The sequence below is a fragment of the Teleopsis dalmanni genome, chromosome 2 (genome assembly GCF_002237135.1).
Source record: "Teleopsis dalmanni isolate 2A chromosome 2, ASM223713v2, whole genome shotgun sequence".
In the NCBI taxonomy this organism is placed as follows: domain Eukaryota; kingdom Metazoa; phylum Arthropoda; class Insecta; order Diptera; family Diopsidae; genus Teleopsis; species Teleopsis dalmanni.
Window position 1 is genome coordinate 180044924 of NC_051847.1, and position 23937 is coordinate 180068860.

Here is a 23937-nt window from a genome sequence, read left to right on the forward strand (position 1 = left end):
ATGTAACTGCAGTAACTTAAATATATAAAATATTAAAATATTCGTATATGTTAAATGGTCAGATATTTGATGAATTCAATTCAATTAATTAACTATATCAAACTAATTAATACTGCACACTAATTATTAAAGATGTCAAAGGAATTTCTGTATTAATCAAATCAAATAAATGAAAAAATTATTTTTGTAAGTCATTTAGAATTAATTATAGTTCATTAACATTTAAATTTACATAATAATTATGACTTAATGTTATAGATTTTAATCAATTATTTGTACACACACAAATGTGTATAAATTAAATTGTCAGTATGTTATATGTATACGTAATTTGGCGGTAACAAAAAAAAACATATTATATTTTATATTATTTTATTTTATAATATATAAAATATTATATAAGAAGAAATAATATATATATAAGAAGAAGTTATATATATAAGAAATAAGAAATTTTCATAAATACATTAAAAATTAAATAAAATCTATATTAGTAGTTTTTGTTTTCAAAATGTTTTAAAGTAAACTTAACATGAAAAAATATTTTAGGCGAAGAAAAAAGTTTCTGAACTACTTTTTTGCTCCTAAAGCGGCTAAAATTTAGTCGAATTATATATAAAACATAATGTTTTCGTAACCTATATATATATATATCCAATAGAAAGAACTTTTATTACTGTACTTGTATTTACATATTATACTTCTAAAACAATCCTAATTCATATTTCACGTTGTTTTTCTATATATCTCTGAATATAGGAAAAAAAGAAAACAAAAGAAAGTTAAAATACACAAAATCAAATTTTATATTATTAATTCTTCTAAAAAGCAGATTGGGCTTCAGAGCAAACTTTTAATATATGAAGATACATTATGGTGTACAAAAATTTAAAGAAAGTTGTCTAATGTAAGTAATTTTATATATATTTATTATTCAAAGTTTTAGTGGTACAAAAATTATTAAATATGATTAATAAATTTAGAATTCTTACCAAGACCACTGATGTGGGATATTTGGCAAACCTCGAAACAGCTGTAGGGTCAGCCAAATATTCAATTTATTAAAAATAATATAAAATGAATTTTTGTTGTTCAGTTGCAGTTCACTACTGTTCAAAAAACCTATTTATGAAATATACTAGTTTCTATAAAATATAATAGTCACTTTCCTCAGAAAAATATGATGTTAAATTACAACTTAAAAGGTATAAATCAATTTAAAAAACCAATTTCAATTATAAATTTTTTTGTAATTAAATATTTTCATTAAATTTTTTTAATTATTATAAAAAAATATTATATCTTGTACTTAAATATTTGCTTTTTGAAACTATTTTTAAAGTTAATTTATTTTTAAAGTATATTTTTAATTGTACACAACTTAAAATTAAACCCGCAGTATTTTTCGGAATCAATTACTGAACCGCTGTGATATTGTTATTTATAAGGAATATTTATTTACATAAAACTTTAAGCTTCCTGTTTTCTGTTTCCTGTTCCCTGTTGCATGCAAAAACAAAACAGAAAAATATTAATTGTTTAATTATGGAATTGTCCTCTTACTTTTGCCATCAACACAAACAAGTGACACAAAATTGTGTACTTAATGGAATTAAAGTCAGCAGAAGGACAAGCGAACTGTTAAGTGACAGCGCGAATATAATGGCAAGGCGTTAACAGCTGCGCTACTTAAAGTCGCACATAAACACAAGCACAAGCACTGTTGTTGCTGTTATTCTTGCTACTGTTATTACAAAGTTATGTTAAAGTAACATATTAAGTTAAATGATGACAATAATAAAACAATAAAATTTTATAGTTCTGTTGTTCCATCAAACAAACAAATCACATATAGAAAGTCAAGCTCACATTTGTGCAAACATACGTGAATATTTTCTCAATGGTGACATGACTTGATGTAATTACTTTAAAATTTAATTTCAATTAAAAAAGTAAAAGTTCGAACTTAACAGAAAAGTCACAATGAACGTGTACAGAAAAAATATATAAAAAAAAATATTAAAAACGTGAAATAAAAAGAAAAGTAAATGAAAATGAAATTGAAAATGCAATTGTCACATCAGTAAAATGCATTTAACAAAAGCATATAAGTATAAGTGCAACATCAGCTGTATCAGCAATTGATAAATGTTGACAACATGTGCGAAGTACTTAAACTGCCATGAAAATTGCATATGGCGTTCTTTCGAGTAATTTGCAACAACAATTTCTCACTTCATTCTTTAAAAGTTTCGTTTTTAATTAATTTTCAGTTTGTACAACATACTGATAAATAGCTTTCATTATTAATAATTATTAATTAATATTAATGGTGTAGTGTTGAGATAAGTTTGCACGCAACAAGAGCTGCAATAATATTAACGCCGCCGAAACTAGCAACGACGCCATCACAACGCCGATTGTAGCAGCAAGAATAAAATACAATAGCAACATCATTTAAAACAAAAGCAACTCCAAGCATTTAAGGCAGCTACAACAAAAAGTATATATAATGAACTTATAAAATATCTGAAAAGTGAATTGCTGCATCGAGCAATCATTTTTATAGCACCTGCTTTTTTTACTACAGCCAAATATGTTGCTTACGAGAGTTTCATGAGTGAACGCGCATTGTTGCTTTTATGAAAAATTAACATTTTTATGTGAGTACATTGCGACGTACGACAGAGAAATTCTCTTATTTGCATTTAAAATATGCAACCCTTACGGCGTTTTTAAACTTAACACAATCTGATGCATTTATCTATAATTCCACAACAATTAAGCACATGAGAGCTTTTCATCACCATTTACGTTTAAGGTTTTTTTTTGAAATTAAAAAGTTAGTATAATTTTAACGACGTTTTAATATTTATAGTAAATATGTTTTACAAAAATTAATAAAGAAGTTTTAATCAAATTTTAATATGAGTTAACATAAACTTAAATACAATTTTTTAATAAAGAAAATGTTTAGAAGTAAATAAGTATTACAAAAAAAACAAAAAATTAATTATTTATGTCCTCTTCCACTTAAAATCCAAAAATTGGAAAAAAAATATTCACTTCACGGAATATTCATATATTTTATAACAAAATTTATTTAATTCATAAAATAAATGTATTTTTAATATAAACTTAAATACAATTTTTTTATAAAGAAAATGTTCAAGAGTAAATTAGTATTACAAAAAAAAAATTAATTATCTATGTCTTCTTCCACTTAAAAATCCCAAAATTTACAGAATAAAGTTGACTTCACAGAAGTTTCGTATATTTTATAAAAAAATTTATTTATTTCATAAATTAAATGTATTTTAAATGTATTTTAAATACAATTTTTTAATAAAGAAAATGTTTACATGTAAATAAGTATTGAAAAAAAAAATTAAATATTTATGACCTCTTTTACTTTACAATCCAAAAATTACAAAATAAAATTCACTTCACGGAATTTTCGTATATTTTATAACAAAATTATTTATTTTATACACAAAATATATTTTTAAATAAGCACTGTAAAATAGTTTATTTTCACATATTAAACTTTTTTTTACTAATATAATTCTAAATGTGTTCAGTATAAAGAATCTATACTTAATATAAGTTAGACCGTAAATACATTTCTTGAATAAGCAAAACGTTTATAAATAGCTTTTCAAAAAAAGATTCAACATTATTGCACTTTTCTATTTTAAAAGCCTTACATAACAAAATAAAGTTCACTTCACAGAATTTTTTATAATTTATAGCCAAATATATCTGCCACAATATATATATTTAAATTTCCTCTACGAAAAAATTCTTTATGTAAATACATTTTATTGCATAATGTCCTGATATATAATATTTTTCCCTCAATATCTCTCATTAAAAGAGAGTCTCTCATATAAATTGGAAATGTCAAAATGTTATGAACTTCTTGAACATTGCAGTCTTTTAGATAGAAGTTATTATCCATATAGATTATATAACTTACTTTATATATATATAATTATACTATATAAGTAAATAATCAGAACTGCTTTAAAACCCTTAAATTAAATCCAAATAATGCTTTTTGGTCTACAACAGTTTTAGACTGATAAACATCTTTAAATCGAATATCAACGCAATTTCATATTTTTCTTTTCTGGATTCCCGGTCGTAAGGATATTTACTGGCAATTGTAACGTAGAAGAGTTAGCCAAACACAACTGCTTTAAAGCTCTTATAATATCTGCTTTAAAATAATATCTATAATGGGATATCACTGATAAGTAGCTTTGTATATTATGTCAGCATAGTTTAACACTTCACTTCTTTGGGTTCCCAGTTGTAAGAATATTATTCGTAATTGATTAGTTAACCCAATAGTATGTCACAGGTACACATTCACATTATATGAAAAATATAAACATATACTAGCTTCTTTTGAAGTATTTTAGCAGCTAAAAAACCTCTCTGTGAAGAGTTTATCATCAATGGTTTCTAATAGTTTTAAACTTTTCTAAACCAATATGTTGAAAGGGATCCCTAAAATTATCGTTTTTAATCTATAACCTACCCAACAAAAAACTGATTACACAACTTATACACTTACAGCTGCAGAAATATTATTATAAAAAATTTTTTAATTTTAAACATGTATTGAAGAGGATAAAAATTGAAAGTTAAGAATTCTTTTCTTTAATTAAAAATCATTGATTGCATTAAATAATAAATAATCATAATTTAGCATATGTACTTTTCTTTAAATATATTTTCGTTGCTAGCACTTCTCATTAGCCACTTATTGCACTTGAAGAACACGTTCTTCGCGTTATCATCCTCAACTCCCCAATACATGCTATTGCGTATCACTACTTTGCACATACGGTAGAGGTAGCTGTTGATATATCTTTGGCCAGACAAGAACTGAATAAGGTAATAGTTGACCTCTTCGAAGGCCCTTACTAGCGAGTTTTAGACCTCTGTAATGAACTTTGCGATCCGTCAGCCACAGTTATCAGAGTCCTAACGTTGCTGCCATACATTTATTCGCATTTACCGACCATAATGTAGTAGACATAAACTATCATATAACTTATAATATTAGCTTTATACTAAATATTATAATGTTTTTAATTTCTTTTAATGGAAGATAAAAAAGTATTAAATATGTATTATCAGAAAAAACTAATATGAAAAACGAAATAGTCGTTTATGTTTTTCAACAGATTATAAATTTTTACTATTCGTGCAAAAAAACTGTAGTTTATATAAAAAAATTATTTTATATTATAAATTTCTTGATATATATGTTTAAACCCATGTGAAATAAAATAAAACAAATGTTTGAAGTTGACGAAATATAACACTACAAATGTTCCTATAATAAAATTAGAAAACAAATGAAAAACCCCTCAAGTGTTTAATTATATTTCATTCATTAATTTTCATCATATTTAATTAAGTTAATATAAATAAATAAAAGGCTATGCTGACAATAATTAAAGACACTGTAATTACAGAAGCGGTAACGCTTCGGATTACTCACGTTTTAAATGAATTCAGTTTAAAATGCATCATTCTGTTTAATGCTAAATGCTTACTATTCCGTATTTTTCTATAGTAAATACGAATAAAATTTAAATTGAAGAGGCATTCAACAGAAAAGATTATTTAAATAATTTTTCATATTAATTAAAATTTAATTACTTATAGTCAATTAAAAATGCGTTTTTTTTTTTTTGAAAATAAAAACTCGTTGATAGCTACTCATTTCCTATATTTATTATTATTATTTAAACATTTTCTTGCAACATTAGATGTTGTGTTTTAATTTTTTAAACTTTTATTTTCATAAGATAAATAAAATTGATATACAGCTTATTATTATAATATCACGAGTATGCATTTTAATAGCTACAAGTTTTATATTAATTTTAATTGCAGATAATATCTCACCATACGCAAATAATTGAAGTTGGGAAAAACACAACTACGTCCGAATAGTACGAATATTAGCCATTAATTTTATTTAGTATTATTCATCGCTATTAAATAGTGGCAGAAAGTTCAATTGAAAACAAAAAGTTCCGTAATTTAAGTGAAATTAATTGCTTATGAAAATATAAGTTTTTAGATTATTTCATAAGCAACAAATGCGATAGAATTTTGTAGAGGAGCGGAATTATCATAAATCAATCAACAATAAATACAATTAACAGAGGTAAGTGCTAAGAAAATATTTATATACAAAGTTATTATAAGGTGAGCAAATAAACACAAATTTCCATGAACACTTCAGTGAACTGGAAAAGTAACTGACACACACAAAAACCACCACTGGGAACGATGGTTAAGTAGCTTCTGCTAAACGCGTTGGCTAAGGTGAAGTGCTTAACGAGCTAAACCAACTTGATTATTTTTGTAATATGACAGCAACAAAAACACAACATCAACACAACAACAGCACGGCAACAACATGGCAACAACAGAGACTGTTAAAAGCACAACAAGAGGCACAAAATTAATGTGTTAATTCTTCACATTTTAAAGTTATTAAATATTTTAAGCTTGCCTTGTAGTGGTAGCTTTAATGTATTGTTGGGCTATTAGCTTCAGTGGTTGTAGTATGTTAAAGCCACAACAACATCCCAAATAAACAGGCAGCAGACATTCTCTTACACCTACCTACAACCGCAAGTGAACAGATCTACACAAACCGCCCCCGCTCAGGTTGCAAGCGAACTAATTTGCACACGCACTTCAACTTTGAACGGCTTCCATATTTTTTCCCCAAAATAATTTTTTACCTTATTTTTAATTTGTTTATAATGTAATCCAGGAATTTTTTCGCTATACGAATTGTTGGTCTGGTCCTGTTTAATAATTTTATCATTTTAATAGGTGGCTTAAATTTGGTAACGAACCTTGTGTGCCATACCGTTTGTCGTCATCACTTGTATTCATGTGTGTATTTGTGTGTATTTGTGTTTTTAATAACATTTATTGTGGTATTAATTTTTATTTAATAATTAAAACCTTTATTAAATTGATTTTTATTACATGTTTAATAAAATCATATTTTTAATTAATGTTATTATATGCATATTAGTCCTTCATGTTGATGATTATGATGAAAATTAATTATTAAACATTAAGTAATTTATCATATATTAACCATACTGCTTGGAGGCACTACATGATTATACATTAAAACGAAAAAATATTTAAAAAATCAACATTTTTTTTATTTTTTCAATCAATTTTGAATAATTTATATTTTTCAATTAATTAATAATTATCTCTTATTAATAATTTCTTTAAAAAACATATTTATATTGTTTTATATTGTTTTTTATTCATCATTCATTTACACACCTTAATTTCGCAAAAATTTTTATTTCATCTTCGTTTCAGCGAAATTACTTGTATTCTCCATTAAAAATTCCATTTTGAGCTTAGAACGAAATTAAGAAAAATGGCCTTAATTTCGTTGAAATGAAGGCTAAATTAAAGGAACATTTCAAATGCAACTATGCGTAAGATAAATTTAAACCAAATGATGCAGTTGAGATAACGAAAAGGGATATTTTTTTTTAAATAAATATTTTGAAGCAAAATTTTAAATTTGATTATAGAGAAAACAAACTGTAACTATTATTAATTTAAAATAGAGTGGAAAATAATAATTCACATAACTGAAATCCACTAAAGCTAATAAAACTACTGAATACCATCCTTTATAGTTATAATAATCAACTTTTAAAATTTCTCAGATACAAATTTCCCAGATAAAAACATATGATTTCCTTAGTTTGTGGCAGTATGAACAGTTTTGAAATTAACTAAATTTCATGTTTTCGAAATTAATGAAATTTGACTCTCTGAACATAAAAATACAATTTATGGAATATGTACCATTTATTATAATCTATAAATTATATATTTAGAAACTAATATAATGGTGTACCTGCACCCATCATCATATTTAATAAAACTACAATTTTATGAAATTTATATTTAATACTATAATCTATAAATTATAAATATTTGTAAACTGATATAATGGCGTACCTGCAGTCATCGTCATATTCCATTTCTTATAAGATTCATATTAAAACCAATGCTCTATAGTTAATTTTACTACCAATTTAGGTGAGCCGAGAAATGATTGCGAATAAGAAGGTATCTTTTAAGAATCATTCTTTCAAATTCAGCCATGGTTTCTTTAAATGATATAACTAACATAATTGGCTAGAAACCTATTAAAGCATACGTAAATCGTTGTGTTTGCCGACATTAAACTATGTTTGCATGCATAATCTCAGCTTTGGTTGGCACTTCGAACCACAATATTTTTCAGCGCACTTTTAGAACCACGAGATTTCGAACTTTACCTTAAAAGAAATGTCAATCAAGGTAGTAATTTTTGGTTACTTATTTTTTTTTCGTGAGAAACTTTAAAAATAATTAGTTTTTTATTTTTACTATATTTATCCAAAATCAGTTGTTAAATATATTTTTATTTAATAAACTTAGACTTAGCTTATACTAACAAAATGTAAAATTAATTGATGTTAAGCACTCATAGCTTCCAATAAATATTTCTTGCTATACTTATATTTATATTTTTCAAATACATCTATATACACATGACTTATCGCTTCACAAAATATTCCTTATGCTTATTTTTTAAATAAAAAGATATTTAATATATACAGTTTCTTTGTAGAATAATATACTTATACTATAAATATTTTTCTTGAAAATTCTTCCGAATATATAATAAACCCTTTTTGAAAAGATAACAATTATAGAAATATTTGATCTATTTAATCATTCAAATATTTATTTGATATAAACAGTTTTCTTTACTTTATGAATGGCTAATACACAACATATAAATCGAAATACTACATAAAATTGCTATTGTAGTACAATAGGGCACTGCATAAAGCATTCGTGATATGTATCAATATGATAAAATTTAAAATTAAATTAAATTAAATTTTGATTTATTAATATTTCCAACCAACAAATAAAATAATTAAGCACACTTAATCAGTTAAATGTCAAATGCTCTTGACAACGCTTATCATTTCTCTTGTATACAAAGTAAAATAAATCAGGATAAACTTTTTTATCCTGAAAACTGCAAACTGATTCAAATATGAAGAAAGAAAATGCTAAATGGAAAACAAAATTGAAATGGAAAACATTATAAGCGCGTGTATTTAAGTTTTTCATATTATTGTATGTAATAACTTTATACCTTTTGCAGTTCGCAGGAACTTCCCTTTTTCTGACGAAACAAAAGATAAAAATAAAGTAAAATATGAATGTCATAATTTTCAGTTATGAAAAATTTTAAAGTTCATACGTTTACATTATAATTTTCCTTTTAAAGATATGCAAAAGTTGGAATTTAATATACAAATAAATTTCCCATTCAACAATGTAAAAATTCTGTTACTATAAATTCTGTTATCCTAATGTGAATATCAGAGGAATCTTTAACAGAATTGCTATGCTGCTACTAATACTCCCATTACACCTGCTACACAAATTGTTTTCTGCCTTTACATTTTTTGAATATATTTTCTTGAACTTACAAATATAATATCTATTTTAGAGTATACAATGTTTTTTATGTATTTTATATTTTAGTTAAATGAAAATTTATGCCATATTTTCTTCTGATAACACCTAAGCAACAAAAACAAAAGCCTGTTCAGTTCAAAGCTTCTCCATTAGCGCAACAATTGCAAAAATTTTCAAAATTTTCAGTTGGTTGAGTGCTTTTAAAAATTTTCAAAAAATTTTTTTTTATTTTCTAGAAATTTTCTATGAATTTTATTTTTCTAACATTGAAAAGTATACCAAACCATATCGAAATGGCAGCAAGAGTTAATATATAAATTCGGTAGACGACTGAAATAAAATCTAATGAAACTCTAATAAAATATAAATTTTATTTCTCAACAAAATGAAATTAATGAAATTAAATTTGCTACAAATGTTTGTCTGAAATCATTTGTCTGACAAAATAATGTCATTTATTTTCACTTAAAATAATTAGAAGATATGAGAAATAATTGCATTTATTTTTTAATTCAAGCAATTCATTGTACAGTGCAAAAATCTATTAGTTACTTCATCTAGATACAAGGAGCAATTTGTTAAAAAATACCTAGAAATGTTTTCCATTAATTTAATGCAAGCAAATACACATTAAGTGTCGCTTTATCTAAATACATTGCGGAAATGAACTCTGCGTTTCTCGTGAAGCTCGTGAAAAGCGCGGTGATTAATCATTTTTGCGAATTCCAAACTTTATAGCATAAAAAAAAAATTGCAACAAGACAAATGCTAATATTACAAAATAATTACACTGCACTACGTCAAATCAAACAAAACAAAATTTTAAGCATAAAACTAATTCAATCTAAAATCTTAATTAGTCTAAGCAATGTCATAGCGCATACACAACATTTTTCAAATATGATTAATGAAATCAGATAAAAGCAAACAATGTTTCATGTCACAGATAGAAAGTGACGAATGATATTCAAATTATAATTATTACGAAACTTACTTATCAAGAAGTTATTTTAGTGGCGTGAATTTTGTAACGCCAAATTCGATTGAGCTAGCAAAGTTGTTTACACAATGAACAATTGTGCAAACAATCTAACAAGAGTAGCGGAAATAATCACACAACTCAGTCGCAATCTTACAGATATAAATACTTTGGTAGCGGTTGCAAGTGTTGCTAATATCTTAACAAGTACTAAAATTACACTCATTGTCACACTTCTAACGTCTTCAATTATCATTCTATACTATATTTGTTTTATATATAGTATATAGTTTGATATGAAAGTAAAATTTTTATTGTATTAACCTATATTGTATATTAGACTGAAGTGACTGAACACAAAAATATTAAACAAACTTAGTCAACATTTATTTTATTTATTTAATAAATATTTGTTAAGCAAATAATTATCATTTTTATTGTTAGTGTGAGATACATCATCTGTGAAATTTTTAGTTACTATGATTCAGCTAAATAAATAATTTTTTTTATTTTCTAAAATAGTCACATTTTTTTAAACTTGATTCACTCTTCTAGATAATTTCAAATTATTTTTGTTTTGTTCCATTTTGAATAATTTAAAATTCCAAAAAAAAAAAAAATTAAATAAAATCAATTATATATGAAACTAAAAGTATAAATGACCGTCAATTCTATATGAATGTGCAGCGTTTAGCAAAGCCTCAAACACTACTATTCGCGATCCAGAAATTGCACAAAGTCAGGCTCTGAGAAGACTTTTCAAGGTACCATGATACATTAGGATGAATGACATCCTCAGGAACCTCAAGATTGAACCGATCAAAAAATACATAAAGGATAGAGGAAACAGAATTTTAACTCTGCTTGAATGCAGATAAACCCCTCTAAGAACATTGTCTTTGAACATCCAACATTGATCTGGGCCGATCTATCAGATCATATTTCCATCTGATATTAGAATGTCCGCAACAGCTGACATTCTGGCTTTCATTGGAACTATGAAATGACTTCTGTTCAAGTGAAGTCAGTTAGAAAGCATAAATTAACAGCCAAATCCTATTCCTTTTTGATATTGGAATGTCTTCAATAGCTCACACTCTGGCTTTTATTCAAGGGGTGAAACGTCTTCTGTGTATGTATGATCGATTAGAAATCACAAAATATCAACCAATATTAGGCACAGGGCTTTACTCTGGAAACCAGTACCTCGTACAGTTTCTATGCTACTATATTCTACTACGTATTTATACTCATTAATTTTTATAACAATTAAATTGATCCTAAATTAAGTACTTATTTTAAATATATTTAAGAGAAATGTTTTTAAATTTGATTTGTAGTTTAAGTTCCATGTTTTTCAAAATGTTCCTTCTTCCTTCCCATTAAATTAAGAATTTAACTTTCTAATATAATTTACATTAAAACTAGAGAGTGTTTATAACAAAGGAAATATAAAAGCAAATTGCCATATAAAATAATGCACATACAACAACACATAAGTATACTTATTCTCACCTTCTCTGGAGACTTTTAATTATAGTCAACACACTGATATATACTTTTATATTTTTAAAAATTCTTATTTATCCAACAAATATGCAGAATGTATAGAAAATAACTTTTAACAAAAAAGTATCTTAAAACTCGACAACTCATACAATATTCAGTGAAAGTCGCAAAAAGTTAGTACAATTCGCACAACGCCAAAACTTTCTTTAATAAAATCTGATATCAGACATGACTTAACACATCCAAAAAATAAGAAGAAAAAAAGTAATTTTCCAAAAAAATTTTAAGAATGAAATGTTATTTAATTGCAAGCTGCAGTAGAAAGTTTAGATTAAAAACAGAACAACAGAAATTGTCAATTTGCAGTGACAACTACAAATTGAAGTGTTCCAAACGAAGTTGATCCTTGCAAAGTTCTTAATAAGAACTAAGTTTTTAAATAGACTCAGAAATCGAAAATATTTGTTTAGAGTATTTTTAAAAATCACAAGTTTCTTAGAATAAAATTCAACAATTATTATCATTCTTATATTAACTATGTTTAACAAACTCAAATAAAAAGTGAATTAAGTATTAAAATAATTTAATAATAAAACCAATAAATAATGGCAGTCCAGTCATGCGATCATTTTTATTCTAAAAGCGTAAAAATTGTGATTCCATTAAATACAATTTTGGCACTTTACTGTTAATTATGCTACTTAAATATTAGTCTAGAATTATTTATGATAATATTTATTTTTGAAAATGCCAGCAAACAGTAAAATAATAAATCACATATTATGTGCATCATAATTGCCTATCAATTTTAACTATAGAATTGGATAATAGATATTTAACTAAATTTTGTTTAATTATTCACCAGCAATTAGCTTCAATGCACGACATGCATATATACGGAGTTACAATTTCATTTATGCTATGTGTGCATCTGTTAACTTAAAGCAGTATACGAGGGAGTCGTGATAAATTTAAAAAAAAAGTATTTAAAAAAAAATATTTTTGAATTTATTAATATTTTATTTTAATTCTTCTCTTATATTTTTCTTTTAAAACACTGTTACTTTTAAACAATATTCAATTTTTTTATGAAAACAAATCATTTGTAACACTTCATTAAGTTTTATCAAACATTTTTCAGTAGTTTGCATAATTTCATAATATTATATATGCCAAATAAATTTTTAACTTAATTAAAATATCTGTCTTATAGGCAATAATACCTTAATATCTATTATTTTTTCTATATTGAAAAACAAATTAAAAATTACACACAATTCCAATATTTCCGGCACTCCCACATGATGATACATTTTAATAAAGACTGCTACCTTAAATAACTATTGTATACGCTATATATTAAATACAGCGCAGTTTTGGAGATATAAAATTTAAGCATAAAAAACAACAATTATCCATCTGGCATGACTGTTACTTCATCGTTTGTGCAATCATTACCAAAATTATGTTGCTATTGCATTTGGTGGTAGATTACGAAAGTAGTTTTACTTAGTTTAATCAATATAAAAAGCTTACTACTTTTAACATAGATATCTCAAGATATAAACTATATAGACATTTAATGTAGTGAAAGATTTTATATCGATATGACTGTAAATCGAAATCACTTCCAAAATTAATATTAGACTGTAGTTTATCTATTTCATTTCTATAACTATATTTTCATACTAAATGCCAAATTGTGTTACAATTATTTGTCTACGGATGTTTATAACTACCATTAATAACTTTTTCTTAGACTCTGATAACTAACTAATATAGCATTTTGGGAATGCTTCTTATGTATTCCCTTCTTATAAATATCATAGTCATAAGCTTTTAAATATACACATACATATATATAATACATATAAACTTTTCATTCTGCTCTCGTACGAATTTGAATGCAATTCGTCTATACGTAAACATTGTATAGCAATGCTTCTTCCGTAAAGAGAATTTGTAAAGAGTAGTGTAATTTTGAAACGATATCTTAACTGAACTGTTTACCTATAAATGAGTTCAATCTTAACATAATTATTCATTTAATGGTACAGAATGCCAAAACACATGACACAATCCCTTATGACACAACTCCATACTATAATATCCCATTTGACACAATTCCATATAACTGAATCACACATGACAAAGTTGCATATGATGATGAATATCTCTGCATTCTACATGGAAATACCACTGTGCATATGCTATGGGCTTAATTAGTACTTTTTTTTAGAGTGAATTTGTCACATACGGAGGAGGATTTTGTGCGTAATCCAACACAGCCTGCGAAACTATGTCATACATTTAAAGTTATACACAAGAAAAATGATGTCTGTCTGTTTCATAAAAATTATCAAAATTATTTTATGCAAAATTACCCCATATTACTTATGATGAAAGATTTAAAACACAATTTCTTTACATATAATAAATACAACTTTTACTAAAATATATATACATATATACAATATCAGAAATCTAATATATATATCTACCCTTAATCTTTATATGTAGTATATAGTAATATCAAATGTTCGAATCGATTTTAATTGAATACGTATTCAAGAGGCATCTCTGTTAAGAGCATCAATGTTGATTTTGTGTCAATCACAACAACTATCAATATCGACATTTCAAACTACAACAACTACAAATGTACATAGTTACACAAACTGTAATTATTTTGGAACGAAATCCTACTTAAAGGATTTAATTATAGTTACACCGAAATTTTGAAATGGTTTTGCATCTAATTATATGCGATTAGTTGGCAATTTTCTATTCAATTGCTAATGCCTATACGAATGCTGTCACTGTCTGCCGCTTCTACTGCTTCGCCACACTTGTGCTCTGTTATTCGTTGCACCTGTTTTTGTTGTTGTTTTCTCGTTCATGTTGTTAATATTGTTCGTGGTTTGTTCGTGCATTGACGCTGTTGTGGTTATGTTCACTCCACCAACACACTCACATAATTATGTTAGTAAGGCAACAGTTTGGTGACAATTTTGTTTAACGCAATGTACATTTTAATTTTGTTCAGGTTTTCACATAATTTCCCTTTTTTTTGTTTATATTTTATGTAAATATTTGTTTGCAAACAGGAGTTGCCATATTGTTAAATGCTTTTAGTAATTAGACATGATTAAGTTTAAGCAGTTGTTGCTAATATTCGATTCATTTAAAAACCATTAATTTGCTTTGTAGCTTAATTCAATGTTTATCATTTTATTGACTTAATTTGAAGCTAATCAGTTCATAATACAAATTAATTTATTTATAATATTTTTCTGACTTAATGTGAAGTACGTTTTTTAGTTCTTATACTATATTTGTTATACTACATTTTTCGATTTTCATTTGTAGTAAGCATATTAAGCATATTTATGCAGCTTTCTGTATAAATTTTTTTTAGATACATTTCGATCCTTTTAATGAGTTACTTTATTTATATATATAATTTTATATACAAAATATAAAACTCCATTGTAGTTATAATATTTTGCATTCATTTCGAACTAGTGGTATATAGTCAATCAATTCAAATATAACACATTGACAGAGAAGTCAAAAAGATAACAATCCATATGAATTTCAGAAAGTATATTGATTTATCATTACTTTTTGACAGAAAAAAATACCGTAAAAGCAAAACCTTAGCTTGATAAGTGGTAACTGTATTCTGTACCACCAAGATAAGTAGTACATCGGCCTTACTAACAACGTTGATTTGACTCTAATAAAAAAGTCATCGTAAAAACTGAGACATATTTTAAAGCTAAAGATAAATCATTCATCAAGAGGAACATCGAAATGTCAGCGAAGCGGTTAAAGGAGACTCCGTTTATGAATTAGCCAAAAAGTTGTTGTTTTACTGGTTTTTCTACAGACTTATCAACCAATGTGTTAAAAAAAATATAGTCATTTCAAATACAACCAATCAAAGCTATACACTTTACTACACCATGCACTTTGGTAACTTCGTAGAGTTTTAGAAAATTTGCTGTGTGAATTTCCCACATCCCATTTGTTTATAACTATGATTATAATTACGATTATACTTGTGAGTATAATAGTTATAGTCTATTATAAGCTATAATATATACTTTTTATCTTAATTGTGATTAGAACTCAGAAAACCATATAATGTTACAAATATTACATATTTTTGAATTAATTAAACTTTTCATTTACAATTTTATCGAATATATACCTTACATAAATATTCATATTAATCGTAGAATATGACATAAATATTCATATAAGCATAAATATTTATTAGAAATATTTTATTGTAGTAGATAAATTATTGAGCAATACATAATAGTTAACTACTGTTAAACTACATTAACACCAATTTTGGTTATAAGATATTAAATATAAAAAATATTCGTTAAAATATATTTTAATTATACATATTTTATTTACATATATTTTATTTGAATATATTTTATTTATATATATTTTTTTCTATATATTTTCTTCTATATATATTTTTTTATATATATTTTATTTATATATATTTCATTTACATATATATTATTTCTATATATTTTATTAATATTTACTTATTTTTCCTAAAATACTTGTATATTAAATATTTTAAATTCGTTAATTAGGTTAGCTTTTTAATTTTATTTTTTTGTAGTTGGCATAGCTCCTGCAGCAGTAGGCATAGGACCAGCCATTTGTGGTCTTGTTGGCATAGAAGCTGCCATAGTTGTAGCTGTTGACCGCGTTGTTGTTGTCGTAGTTGTTGTAGTTGTAGTGGATGTTGTAGTAGTAGCCACAGGTGCTAAACTTTGATTTACATGGACCGTGCAATTACGACATATTACTGAAATATGCAAAAATATTTTGTTTATATAAATTCAAAATAAATTTGTAATTCAGTCCTATAACTTGTGTTTAAATTCATTAACTCATAAGTGCTCCCAAATAACTTACTATACGTTGGAAATATTATTCATATAACAATATATATAATAACTTACGAACACAGACGATATGATATCACTATCATATTTCAACTCTCGAATGATTTTTTGGATATAATTTCAAGAAAAATTTTGGATATATAAACTACTGCCTTTCATGAACCAATTATCTATATATTGTTCTGATCAAACTTTAATGAAACCAAGTTTTTGAGAATTGAAATTACTATTTCGAAATAATTGCTGCTTCTTTCATTACAGTAAAAAAGTCATTTATCTACTGTTAGAAGTGAATCATATTACTTCAACATAAGTATTAAAAAAAGGTTTAAAGATTCAATTATCTTACTAAAGTAGTATATACCAGTAAAGATTATAATATACAAAACATTCAAAATTGAATCATTTTAAAAATTCTACTCACAATATTTGTTTTGATCATCATCTTCATCCTCATCGTCATAATCATAAAAATAACTGAAGAGATCCCAAAGAAAACGTTTCTGTAAGATAAAAACGAAGTTAACAATGCTTCAACTTTACGATTATTCCGAAATGAGTAAATAAGTAATTTAAATCACTATTTAAATCATAATAATTACGTTTCTAGTATTTTCTGCCGTATCTGCTTGATGATCAGTGTCAAGTATTGCAGCTTTAAAGTTTGATAATTCTGATAACCCCAGTGGAAATGTTTCTACAGTTTTCGAATTAGTTAGAACGAATACTAAACCCAAAAGCAGCAATTCTGTAACAGCTTTCATTTCTTATGCTTAAAGGAAAGTTTGCAATTGACTTAGTCTAGAATAAAAACCCGACTTTATATCGTTTTATATAGCAAATATCGAAGTAGCTGTGGTGCTGTTTATCACCTATCGATTTATATTTCCTTATTGCTGCTATTGTTTTTAGCACATTTTTAGTTTTAATTTTAAAAACTGAAATTTGAATATTAAACACGTTTCTACATTAAAATTAATTCACATCACTACTATTGTGGCACATAAAAGTTTTACTATAATTTGAATTTATGAATATTAGTTTACTTATTTTTACTAGAAATTTTTAATCTTACTCTTACTATTATCATACACTAATCGTAAAGTGTTAGCTATACAATTATATATATGCATTTATATTCAGGGACTTATCATAATAATGTTGATTCTCAATGTCCATTAGTTTTATTTATGCAGCTGCAGGTTTTATACATGTTGTATCAAATAATGTACATAACAAAGGTTATATATATATCTAGACATTGCACTTGACCTACTTTATTTAACTTAATTCACCCAACGAAACATTACTGTCGATAATTAAATATTTGTTACTGCAAATTGAAAAATATATATTTAATTTGTGAAACAACTCCCAAAACTTAAAAACATTTGTTCTATCTTAGTTATTTAATGAGTTAAGGTTTCGACAATTATAGTCACTTCGATAGTTAAGTTTCTGAAGTATATATGCAATATGCTTTTGTATATACACCAGAGTACAGAATCTTTAAAATAAATCTAGGTGTAAAATACATAATTATATATATATAAGTATATATAAGTATATATTTATATATAAGTATTTGCATTCAAGGACTTATCATAATAATATTCACGTCAATGTCAGCTTAGAAAAAAAGGGTTAATTGCTAATTATATTTATTAAAAATCAATTATGATTACGAAACAAATTTTAAACAAAAACTATTTTACAATTAAATTTTTTCCCTGTTTTGATAACTACCAGATATTCATCAATAATAGTCTCTGGCATTATTTTTTGATTTTAAATATTTATACATAATACATAATCACAAATGGTCTAAACTAGAACCCCGTCAAATTTGAAACGCAGTTATGTTTTATACACCCAAGTCATCTTGTATTGTATAGTATTAGTGTTATTAGTATTGCTCTAACTGATAGTTTTGTCAGTTTATTATTACTGCTGCATTATATTTAAAATAAACTTGTAAACAAAAGCTGTACAAAACAGCTAACATATACCGTCTATCAAAAATAAACTTAAAAAAAATTTAAAAAAATTATATTGCTAAAAAATTTCATCACTATTTGCCTTCCTTAAAAAACTTAATAAATTACAAGTATGTTATAAAAATATTTTTTTTAACACTTGATTCTATCTATAAAAATAATAAGAAAATTAATTATTGAAAACAAAAAATTCTGTCAAATAACAATATAAAATTTATTGAAGCTTTAAATAAACAAAGCATTTTAATTGACAGTATAAAATATTACACTAATTAGGTAATTGAAACTTAATTGAGTTAATTTATAACATTAACTAATTTAAAATACATTAACGTGATTTAAAATATATTGTAATTATATACATTAAATTTTTAATTAGCAAATAAAATAACTATAAAAACATTTTGTACTTTATAAAATAAAATAAAACAAGTGAAGTTTTACTTTACTTGTTAAATTGTTTATTATATTTTATTATAGTTAATTTATTCTATTATTTTATTAAACAAAAATGCTTAGCATATAGCATAGCATATCGAACCATAACATATCGCATAAACTTCAATGTTTTACATAGATAATAACTAATACATAAAGTAATAAGATTCTTTTTTGAACCACATATTGTCTTTTTGAAATATATTACTTTAATATTTCGATGCATTTTACTTTAAAACATACACATATCTTAAATAAATCCTGCTTTAAGCTGTTTATAATTGTAGTATTTAATTTTAAAATTCTATTAAAATTAAATTTTAAAAAATTTCTTATTTAGGTTGCTGACATGGAAATCCCCTTCATAAAAAAAATTACTCCACATAAATAGAAAAATATGTCAACAAAAATGTGCAGTCTAGACTCGCGCATTTATTCAAGAAATTTTTTTATATCATTTATATCAGCATTTCAAAAATGGCGTTGAAGGCGCCACAATTATTAAGGGGCTAAGTGGCCTAATGGCGGGATAAGTGGCTTATGGTAAATTTATCACGATTTTTCCTATTAATAGCTCAATTTTGCAGTTTGCAAAAAAATTATTCTATGTACAACGCTTCAGAAAATTTTAAAACGACAATGTTAGTATAAAACGCGGTTTATTTAATAGTCAACATTTAAGAAAAAATACGTTTAGGGTGACTTTGATGAGATAAAAATGCACACTCTATTTACATTTTTAATAATATATTTAATATATATTTCATAAATTTTTGTATATATAGAACTATATTTATAAACCATAATTAATAAAATCTTTTGATTCAATGAACGAAAGCAATTGTATAGTTGAAGGTGAGATATTAGTTTATTTTCAATACAATAGCTTATAAGATGTCAAAAGGAACTTAACTTCAACAAAGATCAGTCATGAAACCGTCAATACATCACTTATGACTAACTCAAAAGATTTATGACAAAGACTTATATTGTTGTATATTATTATTTCATGATATAATTAGTCAAAAAATTGATTTATCAAGTTTTTTCATCATAACTGACTTAGATTAGTAACTTTTTTTATATATTCAAAAGTAAACAAAAAGTAGAAAGTAACTACATTGTATATACAGATAAATTTCATTATTAATTATTGGTTATCTGATTGAAAAAATTATTTTCTGATTCTATACAAACGTTTGACCAAAATTGAACCACGGTGCGTATGAGTAATTAAAATGAATTATTCTTCTGCGATTGAAAAAAGCATTAAGTTTATTTTTATATTATGTTTGCCTAAAACACAGTAAGCTACAAAAATAACTAATTTAGTTATTCCGAATAAGTTCTTAATTTAATTAATAGACTTTTCGAAAAGTAAACAGGCTTCAACGCAATCAGTCCCCTTACACTCTCATGTCAGTATAGAAAACATTGTAAAAACCTTTTGATTTAACAAAGTGAGTGTACTGTTAGTGTAACATTTGGAATCAACGCCTTACAAAACTTCAGAATTAAATATTAGAAATACAAATATCCCAATCCATTTCAAAATGGCAGGCACTCAATACAAGGATAACAGCATGTTTCCAAATTTGTAGTGTTTTCGTTTCACGGCATGTTTGAATGTTTGTTTGACAAGTTTTGAAAACTTTTCAAATTTGTTGTTGTAGTTTTCTGAGTTGTTATATTTCATACATATTAAAGAGTGAATTGTTTTATATGTAAATTAACACTGATTGTAGGCCAATAATTTGTAACAGTTTGCATTAATTTGAAATTATGATGAGAAAGCTTATTCATGCAAAAAATAAAACAAGCAATATTTGAAATAAGCTCAGCAAAGCTGGTATTCACAATCACAATTTCAAATATGTTTGAAAATAATTTTTAACAATTACGTACTTGCAGACTGTCAACTTCAATTTAACGCAAATCCAAACTTACAGCATAAACGTAATTAAATTAAAAATGTTGTAAAAGTGTTAGCAACTATGTCTACAGTACGAAGCAGCGGCAGTAGTAGCGTTAGTGATGGTAGCAGAGACCTTGTCGCAAGGATCTACGCTTACTCATAGTTTCAGAGCAACTGTTGCCAATTTGTTAAAAAAAAAACCAATTAAATTAAAATTAAATAAATTACTTTGTTACGAAAACTTTTGTCGTACCTTGTGCAATATTATTTTGTTATTATTTTCTTCTTGGTTTTTTGTGTATGCACCTTTGTGAAAACGTGCCGGAGCATGTGTTGGTCTCCAGTGTTGGTTACACTCTGCTTTCACTATTCCATAACACAAATGATTGCCATAGAACATGTCCTGTGTACACAGTACCATCTAAGGATTTCGTACTGAGATTTGTTGTTTGCGCTTTAGATATTGCTACTGGTCTTAGCTTCCTTGTGCTTCTTTGCTTCTCAATAAAAATTTTATTTGCTTCCTTGCAAAAATTTTCCAACTAAGACTACCAAGCGATTTGTTTTTATAATCCAAGTATATTAAGTGAATTAAAAGTGCAATATCGCCATTATATCGATGGTGTCTGCATTTTTAATTAAGAGAAAATGTTAATTTATTAAATTGCAGCAAATAGAAATAGAAGATTTGAACTTTGAGAATAACCTATATAGACAAATACTACTAAGACTTTAAAAATATATAGCTTTAACATAATTGCTTGTACAATTTTATAATACAATAAACGGGTTTAGATTCTTCTCAACTATACTTTTAGTAGTTATTTTAGTTATACTAACAAATCTTCCATTTATTTAAAAATGAAAATTCTCTAATCAAAAATTTAAACAAAAATGAAGTATATTAAATGATATTAAATAAAACACAATAATAAATTGAACAAAATTAAATTGAGAACAAAACCCATAAAAGTTAATTCAATAAAACTTTTTTAACAGATTTTAGCCTCACTAGAGTAGAATAACATGACCTTCGATAAATAAACAATCTGATTTAATCTTTAGTCACTGATAAGCAGTAGGTGCACAATACCAAAATCCAATCTCAATAACTCTAATCTCAATTAAAATATATGTCTCAAGATTAGTTATAAATCATTTTATTAGTGATTTAACAAATTTCGACAGCTGGCAATTATTGCACAAGGATATAACAATTAATTTACAGACATTGAACTGAAAAAATAGCATTAGGAAATATTATTTCCAAATTATTATAAATTAAAAGAGTTAACACAAATATATAAACTATAAACAATATTTATTTTTGCCTTACATTAAAAAGGTGTTACATTATGCAATTTTACTTTGTTAGCTATAATATTAAAATTAACTTAATTTGATATACATGCAAACAATAATTTTTTTTAATTAATTAATTTTATTAAATATATTTTAGTAATAATAAATTAGTTTCTATTATGCGGCTATTGTTTTTCCAATTACAAAATACTTGTCTTCTGCAGACACTGAGTCTTACATTCTAAGTACTACAACTGCTAACATTTTGACAAGTTTTGTTATGAAAATTAATCCCTACATCTTGTTCAAATTGCAGCAACTTCATATTTTAACATTACAGTAGTAACATTACATGACCGGCACATGTTAAATTTAGTAGAATCTATTAAAGTGACAAGTAACAAGTACAGATTTTGTTATTGTCAATCAAGTGAACACAAAATAGCGTTGCCAACTCATAAGATTTTTTGTCTTAATTTTTGATGTTACTAAAGCTGCTTCAGTGGCAGTTGTACTTCTAAACAATATCATAACAAGTTTCTTGTTTGTTGCAGTTGTAATTGTTTTTAGTTGTTAGTGTCTATTTTGTGCCTGTTGTTTTTGTTATCAACAACTGAATGTTCTTAGTATATTTGTTAGTATATGTGGTTGTTGTTGTAACATAATCTAATAATTATGACAACTCGTTGTAAAATGGAAATTACTGCTGTAAAAGTTTTTCTGTTATTCTTGTTAACATTTTTTGTTGCAGGCGGAATTGTTTATGTTAAAATCTTATTAGTTAAAAATGCTATTATTGTGTGTATATATTTGCACATGTGTATGTTAGTATTAGTGTCAGAATAGGCAATTGACACTGCAAATGGCATTATGAAAGGTTATTACGAAATTGTAATGTTTGGTAATGTTACGTTCATCAACTTATAATATGATTTTCCTATATTTCTAATGAGAAGAAATTATTTTGATATGTTAAGATAATACGACTGTTGGTAATTCCACAAACCAGCTAAATGTAATCTAAAAATAAATTTTACATTGTAATGTATTTTTTTTAACTATATTTTATATATTATTATTAAAGACACCAGCAGTCTTACATTTGTTTTGAAAATAATAATATAATGAAACAATAAATAAATATTATCTACAAATACTAAGAATAAAAACAACGTTGACCTATGTTGCAACTACTTTCGAAATATATTGATATTGATATTCAGATGTCTGAGTTGGTGAATCAGCACCTTTACTCTATTTTATCTGTGGACAATTTTAAGTCACACT

The 23937-nt window shown here is 25.4% G+C and overlaps 2 protein-coding genes across 2 annotated transcripts in view; one reads left to right on the forward strand and one right to left on the reverse strand.

Annotated features, from left to right (window-relative positions):
• LOC119681518 (sodium/iodide cotransporter) overlaps positions 1-23937 on the forward strand; it is a 106049-nt gene that overhangs the window by 30878 nt on the left and 51234 nt on the right. The window contains exon 3 of the mRNA XM_038094738.1: positions 5917-6193. The gene's annotated coding sequence lies outside the window, so the exon portion shown is untranslated. The remainder of the gene's footprint in view (positions 1-5916; positions 6194-23937) is intronic.
• Positions 16692-17861, reverse strand: LOC119681519 (sestrin homolog). Its single transcript, XM_038094739.1, has 3 exons — positions 17601-17861; positions 17423-17501; positions 16692-16898 (listed from the first exon to the last, which is right to left on the reverse strand). Exons 1-3 carry the CDS (start codon positions 17760-17762, stop codon positions 16696-16698), a joined length of 444 nt encoding a protein of 147 aa, XP_037950667.1. The 5' UTR covers positions 17763-17861; the 3' UTR covers positions 16692-16695.